The sequence below is a fragment of the Camelus dromedarius genome, chromosome 11, assembly GCF_036321535.1.
Source record: "Camelus dromedarius isolate mCamDro1 chromosome 11, mCamDro1.pat, whole genome shotgun sequence".
Lineage (NCBI taxonomy): Eukaryota > Metazoa > Chordata > Mammalia > Artiodactyla > Camelidae > Camelus > Camelus dromedarius.
The window spans coordinates 58,858,180-58,877,901 of NC_087446.1; the positions used below are offsets into that span (position 1 = coordinate 58,858,180).

The 19,722-nt window shown below is 42.5% G+C and overlaps 3 protein-coding genes and 1 non-coding gene across 4 annotated transcripts in view; 1 reads left to right on the plus strand and 3 right to left on the minus strand.

The window, feature by feature from the left end:
• The window catches only part of LOC116156299 (uncharacterized), a 60,340-nt gene that overhangs the window by 9,081 nt on the left and 31,537 nt on the right, over window positions 1–19,722 (plus strand). The window lies entirely within an intron of this gene.
• On the minus strand, window positions 470–1,409 carry LOC135322485 (olfactory receptor 10P1). Its single transcript, XM_064491279.1, is given in 2 exon segments — window positions 470–1,336; window positions 1,338–1,409. Coding segments are annotated over 2 exon segments (939 nt in total).
• LOC105101012 (olfactory receptor 2AP1) lies at window positions 9,341–10,646 on the minus strand. Its single transcript, XM_010994102.3, has one exon. It carries the CDS (start codon window positions 10,277–10,279, stop codon window positions 9,341–9,343), a length of 939 nt encoding a protein of 312 aa, XP_010992404.3. The 5' UTR covers window positions 10,280–10,646.
• On the minus strand, window positions 16,669–17,720 carry LOC105100966 (olfactory receptor 6C4). Its single transcript, XM_031463682.2, has one exon. The coding sequence runs from the start codon at window positions 17,700–17,702 to the stop codon at window positions 16,773–16,775; it is 930 nt and encodes a 309-aa protein (XP_031319542.2). The 5' UTR covers window positions 17,703–17,720; the 3' UTR covers window positions 16,669–16,772.

Consider the following 19,722-nt stretch of genomic DNA (forward strand, 5'->3'; position numbering starts at 1 on the left):
TCTCTTCTAAAAGACATCGGGGCCTAAGACTGCAGTGTGTTTCTGGGAGAAAACTAGATCAAAGGGCCAGGTAAACTCCGCCAGGGGTTCTGGGTGGGTCACTTAGTTGGATGTCAAGTTCATAGAAATCTGCCTTCATGACTGACATGGACCTCCGACTGCTGGTATACCATGGCAATCAGCTTGCTCAGGGATCCGGAATTATCTAGAAGATGTTAAATGTTCTTCCCCCTAGGCAGTATTCCCTTCCATTCTCCCCTGGTCTAATAACTCATGCTCTGATAGTGAGTCTGGAGTGTGGGAGAGGAGATAAGATACAGATTTATCTCTGTTTTAACTCCAACACCTTCTGCGAGGAGGCCTCATCTCTTTGAGGTGCTGCATGGTTTCTGTTAGGCTAGGGTTTAAGTCCACCTGAAGGCTGAGAGGAGGAGCAGACAGTGAGTCAGCAGACAACCCCTGAGTCCCTTCAGGGTGAGGGGACTTGCCTCTTCACCATGTGCCACAGGGCCCTTGTCACCTCCTTGTTGCGAAGGGTGTAGATGATGGGGTTGAGCACGGGTGTGATGATTGTGCAGAAGAGGCTGAGGATGCGGTCCGTGGTGACAGAGGAGCCTTCCCGGGGCCAGATGTAAGTGATGCTGGCCGTTCCAAAGAAGAGGGAGACCGTGAGCAGGTGGGAGGAACAGGTGGAGAAGACCTTGCGGTGGCTCTGGGTGGAACCCATTGCCAGGATGGCACCCAGGATGCAGACATAAGAGGTGACAATCAGAGAGAAGGGGACCATGATGAAGACCACGGTGGCTGTCATCACAGAGATCTCACTCCTGTGCTTCCCAGCACTTGCCAACCTCAGTACTGGCAGGATGTCGCAGAGGAAGTGTGGGATGGTTGGCCGGCTGGGGAAAGGCAGGGTGAAGATGAGGGAAGAGTGCGTGGTGGCCGTGATGATGCCCACGAGCCAGGAGATGCCCACCATGGCCGCGCAGGCCTGCTGGCTCATGAGGGTGGAGTAGTGCAGGGGCCGGCAGATGGCGACGTAGCGGTCATAGGCCATGGCTGTGAGCAGGCAGCACTCTGAGATGCCCAGGACAATGAAGTTGTACATCTGGGCTGCACAGCCCCAGAAGGAGATGGCCCGGGGGTGCGGGGAGGCCAGGTCAGCCAGGGTCCTGGGCACGATGTCGGTGGTGTAGAGGACCTCCACCATGGAGAGGTGGCACAGGAAGAAGTACATGGGTGAGCGCAGGACGGGGCTGACCTGTGTGAGGAGGATGATCAGGGAGTTGCCCAGCAAGGTGACCAGGTAGACCAGAAGCACCGCCCAGAACAGGGGGGCCCTGCAGGGCCTTGAGGTCAGAGAATCCCAGAAGGAGGAATGCAGGCAGAGTCTGATTCGCATTAGCCATCACTTCAGGCTAGGACCTGTGGCACAGCCAATAAAGAGAAGTTTATAGAGGAACAATCAGCATTTCTGTAACTTAGTAAAGCACTTTTCATATAGTCCCTCTTGAATCAACGGAGACAGTTAGGGTCCCCCACTTTATGGATGAGACCATGGGCCTCCAAGGGGTTAAATAATTTGCTGGAGGTAATAGGCAGGGTGTGGCAGGCATGACTTGAATCTAGGTTTCTTGACTCCACGTTCCATGAATTTCCCACTGTTCCCTGCGCTCTGGGTCCTGTGTGCAGGGCCCGACTCCCGTGTGTACTTGGGATCTTTCTCCAGAGCAGGGATGGAGCAGCTGCCATGTCCTACCCCTCTTTGTACTCCTGGGACAGAAACCCCAGCCTGGAAGAAACTACCCAGAAACCTCTGCTGTGGACTGAGTCAGGTACTGTCCCAAACCTATCTCTAGTGATCACTGCGGTGGGCTGTGGATTTCGAATGCCACGCTATGATGTGACTGTGTGTGATAATACTGCCCAGTTGTGTCACACTTTGGGATTCTACAAACTCTTTTTGTAGGTTGTCAGGTTCTGTGACCTGCTCTGTGAGCGGAGTCGGGCAGAGACTGGCCATGTTGCACGTTGTCCTTTGCTCTCCTCTTATCTGGGCCCTGTGATCAGCTGTACCAGCTGTCCGCACTCTGTTCTCCCAGGTCTCCATGCATTTCCCTAGAGAGTGCCCCCGACAGGGCATGTTACTATGCGTTCTCTTAAAATCCCACTCATCCTTCAAGCTGAACTTAAGGTCTACCTCCCCCATCGCAGCTTCTCTGCTCCTCATGGTTAGAAATAATTACTCAGGGCAATTCAGGATTGAAAGTGACCTTAAAGGTCATACAGGTCAGCATGACAATGCTCCAATCTTATCTGCAACATCTTAGAAGGTTGCTGTAGTGTCTGTTTGAACATCTGCAGGGACAGGAACTCACCATCTACTGAGGTAGCCCCCTTTAGCTTTGGCCTCCTCTGCCTGTAGGAAGAGTCTTCGTTATATAGATCTTGGCTAAATTCTTAGTATTTTATAGAATGTCTAAGCCCTTTTGCACCAGACAGCCCTCCCAGTATTTAAAGAAAGCATCTTCCTGCATGCTCTCACGAGACATTACTTGTGCCTGGGTGCAGAGTCTCCACTGTAAGATCCTGCAGGGCAACTTGGATTCTTTCTTTTTTTTTTTCTTTGCTATTTTAGGTAATGATGCAAACAATATCTTTGTAAATGCCTCATTTTGCTTCTATTAACTTATCCCACTCCTGGAAATTCTGCCCAAGGGAATAAGTGGCTAAGGGCATGGACTTTTTAATGGGTCTTGCCACGTACTATGTATTTTTGGATTTCTTGTAAGTGGACACGAGTGGCAATCCCAGCCTCCTCTCCTTCCCCGAGTAAAGCTGCGATTCTTCTTCACCCTGCCCTGTGCCTCCTCACCCGCCTCATCTTTGCCGCACTGTGCGTGCCTTTCTCCTCTGTCTCCTAGTTACATTCTGCCCAAGATACCATCTGTGAGGGTGGAGAGAGAAGTTTCTCCTGGGTCATCGACTCTTCCCTTCTCTGTTCCTCAGCTCCCATCACCCCTGTTTCCACTCTGCCTCCGTTAGTTTCCCTCTTCAGCTTCTCTTTACCTCCCATGCATCCTGGCAGAGTTGGGACAATCTTCAGAGAGACACTGGCCCTGAGGCCACAGTTATCTTTTTCAAAGTCTCGCAGAGAGGACAGGGAACCCTTCTGGGTCATAAAGAGGAGCTGAGGCTCTCTTTAAAATAAAATTTATTTTTTATTGTGGTAAAAAATACACGTGGTGAAATTTATCATCCTAGCCATTTCTTCACATATAGTTTGGCGGTGTTAGTACCTTCACCTTGTTGTGTAACACATCTCCAGAACTTTTTCTCTATTGAAAAATGAGTATAACTCTATGCCAGTTAAACAGCAACTCCCCATTTCTCCCTTCCCGTGACCCTTTTTAATGCAGACCCTCCTCCATCTCCAAGTATGCTTTCAGTAAGTCTTAATGAGACAGGGAGATGGATAAACTGGTCAATTAATGGGTGTATCAATGGAACAACAGGTAACTTGTGGATAAATGGCCAGGTGGGCAGAGGGTGAGCGGACAAAGTTGTGGCTGGCTAGCTGTGCTGCTGGTCGCTCGGAGAGCCCTGAATGCAGGGGCTGAGGCTCCTAAGGGGCGCAGGAATAGGAAGCGGCCCTTGAGGGGGAGATTCGTCATCTTGTGGGCGAGGGAGCTGGGGTTCTGGAGCCTGCTGGGGGGTGTGGGAAATGGGGGGAGGACAGCCTTTATTAAGTCAGGGAGATCTTGGGGAGCACAGCCAGACAACTCATCATCGTTCTTTCAAATTTCGTGGTTTTGTCTGAAGTATTAATGGGAGCTGTGCATGGGGGAGTGTGTGTGTGTGTGTGTGTGTGTGTGTGTGGACTATATGGGACAGCAAAGGGGGAAACAGCCAGCTCTATCTGTGGGCTCTGAGATGAGGACCATTAACAGGAACCTGAAAAGACTGTCCTAAGTTTTCATCAGACACTGACCATAGGCAGGATGGAGGCTATGAATGCCTAGCTGATGCACATACCACTTGTCATCCCGCAGACCGGCACTCACTATCCACTGCCTCACCCCGACCACGTCACCACACACGCCCCACCCTACTAGACCCACTTCACACCTGCATATCACATGATCGCCACACTTACCACACAGGACGGCCGATCCCACAGCACAGCTGCTCACTCATGTCATACCCAGGTTTGCATGGTCTGAACATACATGCATTTGCTGTATTGTGTGCAGTTTTATCTGGGAGAAATTGTCCAAGGCTCCCTGTCTCCTCCTTATCCCTTCTCCCTGTCCAGCCAGGCTGGTGGCATCTGATCACATCTTTGCAAATGCAGCCGTAGGGATTTGGGAACCCTGCCCTGGACTCTTCTCCCATGACCAGGTGCCATTATTGGCTTCCAGCCCAGAGAGAGAGGTTGTAGGCCCTAAGTGGGCCCTGATATACCCACTGTTCCTTTTCCACTTCTGTCCCTGGACGGCCCAAGGCTGCCCAGCACTGTGTGGGCCGCTTACCTGGGGCCGATGGAAATGGCCACCCAGCCAGGTGGGGCCTGAAGGGCGCAGGTTCGGGCTCTGCCGGTTCCCTCCTCCTCTGGAAGACTCAGCCCCGGTGGTGCCCACAGTTATTCTCCAGCTGCTGCTGTAACTCACCCTCTGGGGACCTGGGAGGCCCTGACTCTTGGGGGTTCCCTGAGTATCTCTGTGCTGAGGTGTGTCATGGGCTGGTGACTCTGTCGGGGTCCCCCGTGACTGCTGTGACCCCTTCCCTTTCCTTGCGCTCATTTTTTCCTGGCTGACCTGCGTCCTTCTCCCTTTCCTCTTACCTTTCTCCCTCTCCTGCCAACGTTTGCTGCCTCACTCATCATAGGGTCTCCTTGGTCACAAATGGCAGGAGATTTGCGAGTCCTCCTCCCTTATGTCTAGAATCTCACCATGGGTAATTCATTTCTCTATGTGAAATCTTGGCTCCCTTTTAAATGTAGAGGCTTCTGGAAAATTCTAGAAGTTAATGACAGTGAGATGTGGTTAAGTCACATTGATTTCCTTGCCTGGTTTGCTTTTGATGAAAAGTGTTTCCAGGGAAGACACTGCCTGTCTGGTTACCCATGGGCTCATGGCAGGGGTTTCAGGGTTCCCATCAATCTCCAGGTATCTCATGTTCCTGCAGATGTGCTTAGTGGGGTCCTTTACAGAGAGTCAGCCTTCTGAATGGTTTTAGTCTGGGGAGGGTGGTGGAATTTGGGAGTAGAACAGAGGTGCTACCTGGGATAGCCTGGGCCTTCCCCTCAGCTCCTGGTATCTTCTGGTTGACACGTGCTGTCTCTGCTTTTTACCTCCCATTTTCTCCATTTGTCCCTACATCAACACTGACTCTTTCTTATCAAGGTCACCAACAGCCCTCATGTTACCAAGTCCAATGGATAATTTTCAGTCTTTATCTTATTCAGTCTCTCAGCAGCATTTGAAATATTTGATCCCCTCTCATCCTTGAAACACTTTCCTTTTTAACTTCTGTGACTCCCAAATATACATCTTTGGCCCTGGCCTCTCACATATAGAGTGAAGCCCCTTAGATGTCTTAGAGGTATCTCATACTTACTTTGTCTCAAACAGCTCTCTTCTTCTTCTCCCAAACGTCCTCATCAGCAGTAAGGGCCCTGTTACCACCCAATTGCTCAGATCAAAAATCTGGCTGTCCATTTAAATTCATTTATTCTCTTAATATTCCATATGCAGTTTCTCAGCAAGTCCTGTTAGTTCTGCATCAACAATTGAATCCCAGGCAACCACCTCTCACCTTTATTGCTAAATTCCCAGTCCAGCAAATTGTCCTTCATCAGAGTCATTCTTGTTCCACCCATATCTTGTCTCCACCTAGCTCATGTAATTTTTCTCCAAGTGTAAGTCAGATGATGTCAGTCTTCTTTAAACTCTCCAATAGCTCAATAGATTCTCATTTTAGGTAGAATAAACTGCAGACTCCTTCACTTGATCTATAGAACCCCAGTGATTTGGTCCCTGTGTTTAAGCGTGTCTTTTTATTCTGATGTTTTGACATGTAGAATCTTACTAACCCTGGGTAGACTGTCCCTCCCAGAGTCAGCTAATTCCTAGAGGTAACAAATGACTTACCTGCAAGCATGCCTTTTATATGCAGACCAAGCAATCCAGAGTCCATACCCAGAGCCACCACCTTTACCAAGTTCTGATAGTCTGGGCCAGTATCCTCCTGCCCTAATCATCCCAAAGCCAGGTACCAGACAACCAGAGACAGCCCCTAAACCCAGAGCCCACTGAAATTATTCAGATTAGCTAATCCTAAACCTGCCTACCCTGCCTCACCCAGTCCTTCCCATGAAAAGCACAAAACAGTCTCCTGCCCACATCATCCCCTAGCTCCCTCTGCCTCCTGACCGACTCTGGTGTTTCTTCATGAGGCTCCGTGTGGTGTGGCATGCCCCCTCCTCTTGGGAACTGTGAGCAACAGACTATCTTTTCAATGGCAGTTATCTCCTGATCTGTAACCCTCACTTGTTTTGTGGCCTAGCATGTGATTGCACATATTTTTGAATGTTTGATACTGTCTCATTGCTCTAAAATAGTCTGCTTTTTTCTCACACGTTTTCCTCTTTGCTCTTAACTTGGATAATTTCTGTTGACCTTTCTTCAGTTTGATTGATTCTTTCCTAAACTCTGTCCAGTAGGTGTATGAGCTCACTACAGAAATTCTTTATTTCTGTCGCTGTGTTTTCTAGTTCTACCATTCTATTTTACTTTAAAAAATGTTCCGTTAAAGTTCCCCAGCTGATTCTTCATGTTGTCTGCCTTGTTCATTAGACATTTTAACATTGGCCTCATAATTACTTTATAGTCCCTGTAGGATAATTCTGACACGTGTCATTTCCGAGTCTGGTCTAAAACTTTATGTTTTATTAATGGGTTGTTTCTTCTGGCTTTTTTATGTGTCTTGTAATTTCTGAATGCAGGTTTAATATCATGTGTAGACAAACCGTAGAGACTGAGGTAAATAGTATTTGTACACAGAAATGGCCATGCATTTTGTTATGTAAGGCTGGTCAATAGCACAAGTCCACTGAGTCAGGAGTTTAGTTTCAGATGTTTAGTTAGTTGTTCAGTTGCTGAGTTGAGTTTCAGTTGTTGCTCTCGATAGTTTCAGCTCACAGACTTCAAAATCCTTCAGGTGTGGGCTGGTGTTACCTTGTGTGTAGTGTGGTGGCTCATTTTCTAATTGAGATTCCCTTGTGTTGATCTGGAGAAATGTCCCAGTGGAGAGGAACACAGTGGCAGATGTGATGTTGCAGGCATTAGAAAAATACAGAGGAAAAATGCCCAGAAAGACAGTAGAGTTGACTGGTTGATGCTAAGTTGTATTGATGCCTCGAGGAGGGACGCGAGTCTAAGTGCTGTTACCAGTCAGTTCCTGGGTAGGTATGAGAGCCGGGGGCCTACCTCTGTGGTGGGTTACAGAGGCCCTTATCTCTGTAGTGGGAGGACAGACATAGTTGAGTGGCATGTTCATCTACTTGTTAGAGGCACAGAGCTCCAGAGGCATTTGAATGCTTAGCCAGGCAGGCCTGTTAGGAAGCTCAGGATCCTGATGGGGGAGACATGGAAAAGGCATATCTGGATGGATGCTTCTGAGAATTTTAACTTATCAGCTTGTTACGAACACCTTGGATTTGCAGAGGTGGCCTCCCTTCCTCACTAAGAGCTGCTGGAAGACGCTTAGGAGGCCTCTTCCCCACAAAGAACCAGGTGCTTCCCTCAGGAGCTGTCCCCAGCTCCTCTCTGAGATGCCGGGCTGATGACTAGGGTTAAACCCAGCATAATCCAGCTGAGTACATGCTGGGCTTGGTAAAGGAGGAAAGATCCTGTACACTGAAGGAATGAGGGAAATGGGCTAGCTTGACTGGCTGAAGTCAGAGAAGTGTTCGTGGGATTGGGTTTTGATCAGGGCCCCGGAATGTACGACTGGCTGAGCAAGAATTTACTGACTTGGGAACACGTTCTCAGGGTGTCGGATTTAACACCCTAGCAAGGATTTCACCACTGCTGGGGGGACTCCTAGTGCGTGAAAAAGTGACGTCCAACACTCAGTGACCCGGAAGTACGTGAGTCGCTGTGGAAGGTGGTAAAGGAAGGAATAAAAAGGCTGAGGGAGGTGGGAAAGATGGAATGAACATATGAGGCAAGAATGTAGGACCTCCTAGAAGATTGTTCCGTAGGAGGGCCCGAGGTCGCGGCTTTCACGTAGGCCAGGAGAAGTGTGTTGTGGGGCGGGGCACCAGCATCACGAAAACGTTCAGTGATGGCTCTCATTTACCGGGGATGCTGACAGGACAGATAGTCATGGAGACGGGCTTGTTAATATTCACAGGACTGATGGGGCCTGCAGTAGTAAGGCCAGGTGGCTCCACTTAACTGTCAGACGCAATTACCACAGGATTGGCAAGGTCAGAGGGGCAGTCAAGGGGCTTCAGGTGCAGGAAGTTGTGGAGGAATTTGATAGACCACAGCATCGTAGGTTTCCCTAAGAATCGTCTGTAACACTCCTAACCTCCTCAGGCCCGTCTGTAAACGTAGCTTCTGAAAGTCAGGTGTGCCTTGCCAGACTCTAGGTCCTACAGATTTTGATCATTGCCAACATGGCCTAAGATATCTCTTCACCTGAATTTTCCTTTAAGTGGAGTCCAAATGATTCCTTGATAATAGTTTTCATTCTAATTTCAGCCCTCAAATGAGAGTTAGAAATACTCTTATGAACAATCACAAGGTCCCACACTGTGCCTTACAGTAGGAAATATTTTCTGTAGGAGATGCCAGAGAGATGCAGTCTTTAAGAGTTGCTGGAGGGAGAAGCTTGAGAAAGAAAGTTGTTTAAAACCCGAGAAGTTTATAGGAAGTAGAGTTCTTTTGTGTGTGTGACATCACGTATAATCTCCTCTGAGATAGTGATTGGTAAGATTAAGAGCCCTTCATGGGAAGGTGGACTTAATCACTCAGCTGATCACCACAATTATGATGAGTAAAATCATTTTTAATCAGACAGTTCTGTTTTTTATGTACTCTAAAGATATTACTTTCCTAATTTGCCTTCTTTATTAAGAGATATCTAATAGAAAAAAAAATCTGAACTTCTTTGAATACCTCTCTCTTGCTGGCAGATTTGAAACTAAATTTCCAAATGTGATCACAGTTTATCTGAGAAATAACTTTTACAAAAGCAGATATCAGAAGCTCAAATTATCATTTGGAGTAACTTCATGAATCATTCAGAATTTCCATTGATTTTGAGGCTATTAAAATGAATAAAGATGCCCTATTTTTCTGGCCATATTATTGAAGGCTTGTTTTACTTGCTTATTCCTTAGGGTGTAAATGAAGGGGTTGAGTAAAAGGGCAATTAATGTATTGAGCACAGCCACTCCCTTATTGAGGGTAACTCCTTCTTTTGCTGAGGGTTTTATGTACATGAAGATGCAGCTTCCGTAAGAGAGGGAGATGATAATCATGTGGGAGGAACACGTGGAAAAGGCCTTCTTCCTTTGCTGAGCAGAGGGGATCTTCAGAACGGTCCAGATGATGTTTGCGTAGGAGAGAATCACCATCACCAGGGTGACCACCAAGGTCACAACTGCTAAGATAAAGTCAGCCAGCTCCAGGAGTCGTGCGTCTGAGCAGGATATTTCTATGAGGGGTCCATAGTCACAAAAATAATGATTCAAGACATTGGAGGCACAGAAATCCAGTTGACTGGTTAGGATAATAGGGGAGAGGATGCTCAGGAATCCAGCCAAACATGAGCAGAGAACCAACTGGATGCAGACTCTGTTGCTCATGATGGTCGTGTAATGCAGGGGTTTGCAGATGGCCACATAGCGGTCATAGGACATGGCAGCCAGAAGGTAAAACTCTGTGGCCCCAAGGAATATGGTAAAGAAATACTGAGTGAAGCAGCCAGCAAAGCTGATGCTCTTGTTCCCAGCTGAGATGCTGAACAGTAGCCTAGGAGTAAAAGTGGTTGTAAAGAAAATTTCTAGGAAGGAGAAGTTCCAGAGGAAGAAATACATGGGAGTCTGGAGATGGGAGTCCAGTAGTGTAAGGGTGATGATTGTCAGGTTACCTAAGGTGCTGAGTAGGTAGGTGAAGAAGAGAAGTATGAAGATGATACTCTGAATCTCTGGGATGTCTGTCAGTCCCAGCAGGATGAATTCTGTCATATAGGTGTGGTTTTTCATTGTTAATATTGCTGCCTGTGAAGCTGAGAAGAAGAGGAAGGAGTGGTGAGAAGGACAACAAAACTCGGGAGTATTGAGGGGAGGATGTCAATTTCTCTTGAAGTGGTAAATCCCTTTGTCCATCTGATCCAAACAGAGTGTCTGTTTGTCTCAACTAGCCCTTCACAAAATCTGTTTACTAAAGTTCCCGTGTAGGCAGCTGTATTTCCGAAGCCCTTTTCTCAGAACAACACAGTAGTCAGCTGGCCCACCTTAATTCCTCTCCTGCATTCAAACGTTTACCCCTTTATCCATACTTTGTTTTGTTTTCTTCTCATATCGATGAAACCCCTCTCTTAAGATCCTGGTAGTAATGTCTCATCTTTCTGCAGCCTTAATGCCTTGGTGATTTGCTTTGTTGATGCTCTCCTGAACATATCGGACACCTGCTGTATCCTTTTGCTTTGCCTAATAACAATCTCCAACCCTCCAGTGCAGGAGCGAATAGTTCTTTTTATGTGTTCAGACTTCTGAGCCTGGTAGCATTGCTGGAGAAAGCTTTGCAATATTGCACTCTTTTCTTTATGTCTCCCTTTCTCTTGGTTTTAACTGATGGGAGAGAGATAACAGATGGGTATAATTCTAGGAGAGCTTTCTTTAACTGCTTAAACAGTCAGGGAGAAATGTTTAGTGGACCTGGATCCCTTCTTATGTTCCCTTAGTCTCCAGGACGTAGATGTGACTCTTACCGAAAAGTAGAGAGAAGAGTCAGTCTAGTCACTTAAGGACTAATAAGGATTCCTCCCAGAAAAGAACCTGCCAGGGTCAAGGATCCTTTTGGGCATTTATCTTTGTTCTGATCTTCCAGTATCACTGGAACTAAGGATCTTCAAGGTGCCCTCTGAGGTGGGTGCTTATCCAGAACACTTTCATAGTGTAGGACCACCCTTGCCCTTGGACCATTGTAGCCACTGGACTGTAATATCAAGGCAATGTCACCCTGTGATTGGGAGGCTCGGGCTTCTGTTCACAAGCCTTAGTCTTTAAGGAATTTCTCTATATTATCATTCAAAAATTTATATTTCCATTTCAGAGAAATACCAGCACAAGTCTGCGTATGTAATTGTTTTAAGATGTTCATTTCATCAGTATTTGTAATAATGAAAAACTAAACAATAAAAATTCCACCAATAGGTGAATAAGTAAATAACTTACAACCATTTCTATTTGGAATAAAATGTGAAATTTATTCGTACTGGCTTCGACATGATACAATATACTGCTAGTGAATTAGATTGTTTCTCATTATGTATATTGTTTTATCTGTGGAAGAAACTGAAAATTCATGTGCATATTTCTTAAAGTGCATAGAAGAATGTCTAGAAAAATACCAAATGGTCAGTGATAGCTATTTCTGGAATGCCACTGCACAAAAAATGAAAGACTTTCCCTTTTATGTGGTACCCATCTTGATCATTTAAAAATTAAAAAGAAAAAAACAAGCCTGAATGAGAGTTAATCACATTGAAGTGGATCTCATATAATCTGTCATCATAGAAGGGTAATGTCAGTGACCTGTGGACATACTTTCTGACAGTCAGGAAAGTTGCTGAGGGATCTTACCTCTTGATACACTGAAGGGTGAGTCAAAACTGAGAAGTCAGATGTGGTTGAAAAAGTAGAATAAAATGTAACATATTTTCCACTTTTCTAACACTACTTGATTCCCTGATTGTTCACAAAGCACACAGGCTTCTTAGGCACTAGTTTGGAAAGAAATAGTTTCTAGCTCCCCTTACCTGTAACCAAGCACTCGTTACTACCCTTTTTATACACTGACCCCATTTATAATCGGATCTGTAAGTCCTGAAGATGCTGCCTTATTTAAACTATTTGAAAAGTAGAGGAACATTTTACTCTTAAGTCTCATTTTCTCCATTTGGTCTGAAGACTGGTTATGGACTTCTTTTCAATTTTATACCAGTTTGAGTGATACACATTTTATCTAGTTTACTCAGCAGAGACATTGGGGGATAAAATATTGTCCTGGGATCCATGTCCAGAAAATTTTAATTAGTCTTTAAAAAAATAATGTTGGGAATTAACTTTTATCAGGTAATTAGGGAAGGTGTTCCAAAGAGACCCGTGAGGAAGCTGTCACAAGGGGGTCAGTTACAGGAGAAAAGCCCTGTGGGAAGTGATGCAATAATGATGATGATAATAGTAAAAACTGCAACATCAGTTTTTTTTTTTTCACTATTTAAAGCCATGACATTTAATGAGATTACTTTTTAAAAAAATAGACCATTTGTTTAGATTGGTTTCAGATTTACAGCAGACTGAGCAAAAAAAAATACAGAATTCCCACATAGCTGTCCCCACCTACACATTTATACTCCCCTACCCTCCACATCCCTCATCAGTGCGTCATATTTGGTACAATCGATGAACCAGCATGGGCACATTATTATCAACCAAAGTCCATAGTTTACATTAGGGTTCACTCTTGATGTTGTACATTCTATGGGCTTTGACAAATGCGTAATGTCATGTAGCCACCACTATAGTATCATACCTAAAAATCCCTTGTGCTCCATCTGTTCATTCCTCCCTCCCTCCCTCTCCCCAAACCCCTGGAAACCATGATCTTTTTATTGTTTTTGTAGCTGTGCCTTTTCCAGAATGTCATTTGGTTGCAATCGTACAGTTTGTAGCCTTTTCAGACTGGCTTCTTTCATTTACTAATATGTCTTTTAAGTTTCTTCCATGTGTTTCATGGCTTGATAGCTCATTTTTTTCACTGCACATGTATTTTTTAGTTTACATATATGTACTGTTCATTGTTTCTAAGAACATGTAGAGCTTTAGCTTTTTAAACTTACATAGTTATCAAAGAAATAAAGCCAACAACAAAATAAAAATTAATTCAAAAGGATACATACACCTTGCTATTAACAGCAACATTATTTATAGTTGCCAAGATGTGGAAGCATCCTAAGTGCATGTCAATAGTTGAATAGATGATGAAGATGCAACATACGTATATGTAATGGAATACAACTCACACATGAGAAAGAAAGATACTTTGCCATTTGTGGCCCTTCATTCACTTTTTTTTTTTTCACTTAAAAAACCAGAATTTTGTAACCGACAACAGGGAAATGCAAATCAAAACCACAATGAAATATTACCTCACACCACTTAGAATGGCTGTTATCAAAAAGACAAGAAATAAGTGTCAGCAAAGATATGGAGAAAAGGGAACCCTTGTGCACTGCTGCTGGAAATGTAAATTGGTACAGCCACTATGGAGACAGTATGGAGATTCTTTAAAAAATTAAAAATTGAACTATCATACAATGCAGCAATTGTACTTCTAGGATATATATACATATATCTGAAGGAATGTAATCAGTATGTCAAAGAGATATCTGCATTTTGATGTTCACTGGAGCATCCTTCACAATAGCCAAGGTATGGAAATAACCTAAGCATCTGTCAGAGGATGATGGATATGCACACAATGGAGTATTATTTAGCCATAAAGGAAAGAAATTCTCCCATTTACAATAACATGAATGTTCCTTGAGAGTATTATGCTAGGTGAAATAAATCAGACAGAAAAAGACAAATATTGTGCTATCTCACTTTTATATGGAATCTGAAAAAACTGAACTCAGAAACTAAGAATAGATTGATAGTTGCCAGGGACTGAGGAGTGGGAAAATAGGGACATGTTGGTCAAAGGGTACAAACTTCCAGTTATAAGATGATTAAGTTCTGGGGATCTAATGTACTCCATGTGACTATAGCTAACAGTATTTCACATTTGATGCCCAGAATTCACTCATCTTCTGTAACACACACACAAAGGTGGTTACTGAGGCAATGGAGATGCTAACTAACCTTATTGTGGTAATCATTTCCCAGTACATACCTGTATCAAATCATCATATTTTACACCTTAAAGTTCAAGAAGGTTGTACGTCAATTATATCTCAATGAGGCTGAAAAAAATAAAAATGAAGGTATCTCTGAAAAAATTTACTGTTCAAATTTCCAAAAAGAAAAAAATAATGTATACTTGGAAGTTGCTAAAAGAGTAGTTCTATTCTCACTACACACAACAAAAAAACTAACTATATGGGGTGTTGAATGTGTTAACTAACCCTATTGTGGGTAACCTTATTTCAGTATATATATGTATATCAAATCATCACACCGTATAGCTTAAATTTACATAATATTATATGCCTGCTATATCTTAGCTAAGCAGAAAAAAAATCCTACCTCATCTTTTCCAATGCAAGCACTTAATGCTATAAATTTCCCTTTACGTACTGTTATCACCTGCGTTACAATTTGTGATATATTGGGTTCTCATTTTAATTCAATTCAATATATTTTCTAATTTCTCTTGAGACTTCCTCTTTGACCTATGAATTATTGAGAAGTGTGCTGTTTAATTTCCAAGTGCTTGGAGAATTTTCTGTTATGTTTCTATTACTAATTTCAAGTTTAGTTCCATTATGAGTTGAGAACATACTTTATATTATTTCAGTTTTTTAAAATCTGCTAAGGTTTGTTCTGTGACCCAGGGTATGGTCTGTTTTGGTAAATAGTCCATGTGCATGTGCATGTGAAAAGGCTTTGTGTTCTCCTGTTTTAGGTGGAATCACCTATAAATGTCAATTATATCTAATTGACTTTATAGAGTTGTTCAGTTCTTCTATATCCTTGCTTATCTTCTGTCCACTAATTATATCTATTACTGAGAGAGGGGTGTGGAAGTCATCAGTTACAACTGTGGATTTTCTATTTCTTGTTTGAATTATATGTTTTAACTTAAATATTTTGCAATTGTGTTTTTAAGTACATATGCATTTTGGATGTCTTCTTGGTGAATCGACTCTTTTCGTAATTAGTGTCTTCATGGTATATATTTCTAGATTATTTACTTTTAACCTGCATAAATCATTATATTCAAAGAGAATTTCACCTAGACAGCATATAGTTATGTCATTTAGAAAAAATCCATTCTGATAATCTCTATTTTAAATGGCATTTTTGGACCATTTATATTTAATGTAATTATTGATCTGTTTGGAGTCATGTCCATCATTTTATTATTATCTGTTTATTTCTTCTGTTTCCCTTTTCATGCCTACTTTTCAGTTATTTGAAGTTTTTTTTATGATTCCCTTTAAATTCACTTATTTCTTGTGATTTTTGACTGTGTCTCTGTGTTTAATTTTTGAAGTCATTTCTGTAGGAGTTACAATATGCATGCTTAACTTTCCCCAGTCCACTTAGAATCAAGATTTTACCTCAAAGGATGCAGACACCTTACACCATATAGGCTTTTTTGCCCTCCCCACTTTAACTACACTTTAAAAAACAAATCCTTACAAAATGTGGATGTTTTTCCCTAAGGCATCCTTAGGCAGTTCTTTCACTCAGCCTCCTCAAGTTCATCTCCAAAATATGTCCTCTACAGCTCAGGGTCACTCAGAGTGCTGTAGGTTTTGTCCATTGCAACATGGCTGAAGAGTCTTACTCTTCTGAATCTTCCCTTAAGAGGAAGTTGGATATTCACTCTGTTGGAGATGCCCCTGGTGATAGTTTTCATTCTAATTTCATGACTGGAAGGAGAGGTAGAGTCATAAGTATCAACCCTACAACTGAAAATCCTTTTTGTATTAAACGTCTAAAAGGAGACAGTTTTAGAATTCTCAAAGCAAGAATAATGAGGAAGAAAATTGTCTCAACCTTAAGAGAAGATGGTGTTTTTTTTCCAAGAGTGAAATAAAGCCTTACTGCAAAATGTAATTACTAGCCTCTTCTGGAAAATGTCTAGTATTTCTGAAAATATGTTTGCACAACTTTCTTAAAGACGTCCATGAAATTAAGAGCCTCATTTGTAAAGTTAAACTTTTCCAATAAGCCCAGGACCATCAGTCTTGTGACAGTCCTAGTAATTTTATCCAGTTATTCCATTTTTGTACTCAGACTGACAGTGTTACCTGCTACATCTTTTTTGTATAAAAATTTATCAAGTGGTTATATCTATATCCATTTTTAATCTTATTAGAAATTAAACTGAGAACTTAAAAAATCTATATATTCATTTGTTTTAGAATAATTGTATAACAAACATTTCTTTTTAGCACAAATTTTTTTTTACAAATAATATATTTTTATTTAAAATAACTATAATCTGCAAAAAAGTCATGAGAAGAGTGGTATTGTTTTAGGTTTCTTGTAAAATTTTAAAATGTCTGGCTCAAAAATCTATTTACTGGGAAGAAATATTTGAACTGGTTTTGGAAGATTCCCCCCCCCCTCCTTGGCAAGTCTGGAACATAACTTCGACACTTCTTTATGATAAATTCATCTGAGATGCTATTTTACTAAGGAGAGGGTTAAAGGAGTTCTGCCTTTGTTTTCATGGGGAGGAATTCAAGAATATTACTACTCTTCAGATTTTCTTTTGAGTTTGAGGTCTTTACATTCATTAAAGACTCACAATCTTTCTGGACACATCTTTGAAGGCTTGTTTTACTTGCTTATTCCTTAGGGTGTAAATGAAGGGGTTGAGTAAAGGGGCAATTGAGGTGTTGAGCACAGCTACTCCCTTATTGAAGGCAACTCCTTCTTTTGCTGAGGGTTTTATGTACATGAAGATGCAGCTGCCGTAAGAGAGGGAGATGACAATCATGTGGGAGGAACACGTGGAAAAGGCCTTCTTCCTTTGCTGAGCAGAGGGGATCTTCAGAACGGTCCGGATGATGTTTGCGTAGGAGAGAATCACCATCACCAGGGTGACCACCAAGGTCACAACTGCTAAGATAAAGTCAGCCAGCTCCAGGAGTCGTGTGTCTGAGCAGGATATTTCTGTGAGGGGTCCATAGTCACAATAATAATGATTCAGCATGTTGGAGGCACAGAAATCCAGTTGACTGGTTAGGATGATTGGAGATACAATGATGAGGAATCCCCCCAGCCAGGAGCAGAGAACCAGTTGGATGCAGACTCTGTTGCTCATGATGGTCGTGTAATGCAGGGGTTTGCAGATGGCCACATAGCGGTCATAGGACATGGCAGCCAGAAGGTAAAACTCTGTGGCCCCAAGGAATATGGCAAAGAAATACTGAGTGAAGCAGCCAGCAAAGCTGATGCTCTTGTTCCCGGTTGAGATGCTGAACAGTAGCCTAGGAGTAAAAGTGGTTGTAAAGAAAATTTCTAGGAAGGAGAAGTTCCAGAGGAAGAAATACATGGGAGTCTGGAGATGGGAGTCCAGTAGCGTGAGGGTGATGATTGTCAGGTTACCTAAGATGCTGAGTACATAGGTGAGGAAGAGGAGTATAAAGATTACAAATTGAATCTCTGGGATGTCTGTCAGTCCCAGCAGAATGAATTCTGTCATATAGGTGTGGTTTCTCATTGCTGCCCTTTGCTGCCTATGAAGGTACAAAGGAAAGAAGTCAGTGATGAGAATGGAAGAGGAGCCCAGGAGCATTTAGAAGAGGTTAAGCTTTTCTTGTTGAATTGGTTCAGATGCCTTTTTTTCCTGTCATTTTGACGTGGATGAGGTTTTCTATGGGACAGAGGGTGACTCGTCACAAGAACGATTTCCCTGAAGTCTCACGTGGGAGGGTGTCCTCTGTGGCCCCTTCTCAGGCTCCCCCTCAGCTCTCCTAGCCTGTCTTCTAAACCAGTGCCTACGTGATCATTTTCTGTTTTCTATTTTTATTTCCACTTTGAATGATAGCCCTAGTTTTGCTCTTTCATTGCTTCTGCTCATTTGGCAGTGACACCTCATTCCTGTAACTTTCTTGGTCTCTGTGTGAGAAGGAAAGCTCACCTGTTAGCTGCAGTTGAGGAGCCTTCAGGAGGGGATCAGCAATGCTGTTGTAACTGTGGTGACCAAAGATGGCCTAACTTCCCTTTGATGTTTTTGAATTTGTGGACCATTGTAACTAGTATTATCAGTCTGTAAATCTTTGCTGCCAATGTCAGCTTTCCCTCAGGCCCTAGTTCTCCTGTCTTAGATGGTTTTAGCAGAGAAATAGATGGTACCTCTCCAATCAGATCCCTGCTATAATTTTCTTCCATATCCACGTCTATTATATTAATAAGTATGTGATATTCCTCTGGCTAGAAAAATATAACTGGAATCCAAAGTTGCAAGCCTCACTTACAAGTTTCTCAGGAATAACTTGAATGATTAGGGGGCTATTTATACCATACTTTGAGAATTCAAGTAATTAGTTTTTGCTTATTGATAAGGAACAGGTTTCTGAATATTTACATCTTTTTATTATACATTTTACCATAAATATATAATAAAAATTACTTAACTTCTGTTTAAATTTCTCCACAATTCTCAAGTTCTCAAAGCCATTTTCAGCAGATAACTTATGTACAGTATTTGTTTTTTTGTGACTGGCTTATTTCGCTTAGCATAATGTTCTCAAGGTTAATCTATATTGTACCATGTGATAGGATTTCCCCCTTTTTGAGGTTAAATAATATTCCATTATACATATAGATTACATTTTGTCTACCCATTCATCTGTAATGGATGTTTGGGTTGCTTCTATCTCTTGATTATTGTGAAAATGCTGCTGTAAACATGGGTGTGCAAATATATCTTCAAAATTCTACTTTCATTTCTTTTGGGTGTATACCCAGCAGCATATCTTGCTGGATCCTATGATAATTCTATTTTCAGTTTTGCTGGATACCACCATGCTGCCTTCCAGAATGGCTGCATTCTATGTGGAATTTTTACATCAAAATGAGTATCTGAAAATCTGTGACACAGAATAAATGCAGAGAGATGTCTGATTCTAAGATAAGAATTAACACGTAGGATGCATTCTTTTCAGGCATTGACCATTTCCTGTTTTCTGTGTATATGTCACCTTTCCCCAAAACAGACTGTAAGTTCCTTAAATGCAGAGGAAGGGCAAGAGAGCCAACACCTGCTGAATGACTGTAGTGTTGGTTTTATGCCAGGCTCTTCATAAATCCGTTCTTCCTCTTTTGGTGTTCTTTTACTCCCCAGTAACATTGGCAAAAACACAGTATAATCAAAATACATGGTTATTAAATAAATGAAAAAAGGTAGTGCCCTTCTCTTTCTTTTACCCCCTCCCCCCATTTTATTCTCTGTTTACCCTTTGTCCTTGAAAATCAACCATATAAACTGTGCATTTTCCTAGCTTTTTTTTGTCTAACAGTGAATAGGAACTTTCAAGAGTTAGTCTAGGGTAAAGTCTCTTCAATCTATAAATTGATGTTACCACTTCCCTTCTCTCTTCCACTGATGAATGATCAATGAGTCATGTAGTCTCTGGTGAGATTTTAGGAGCTGAGAGCCAGGCCTCTGTTAGGAAGGTTGTATTTTGAGATTTTCCTTGTTCATAGTTGGTGCTCCTCTATCCCCAAACAATAAAAAT

Excerpts from the sequence above, each read along its gene's own strand:
- LOC105101012 (XM_010994102.3), bottom strand. The coding sequence starts at position 10,279 with ATGAAAAACCACACCTATATGACAGAATTCATCCTGCTGGGACTGACA.
- LOC105100966 (XM_031463682.2), bottom strand. The coding sequence starts at position 17,702 with ATGAGAAACCACACCTATATGACAGAATTCATTCTGCTGGGACTGACA.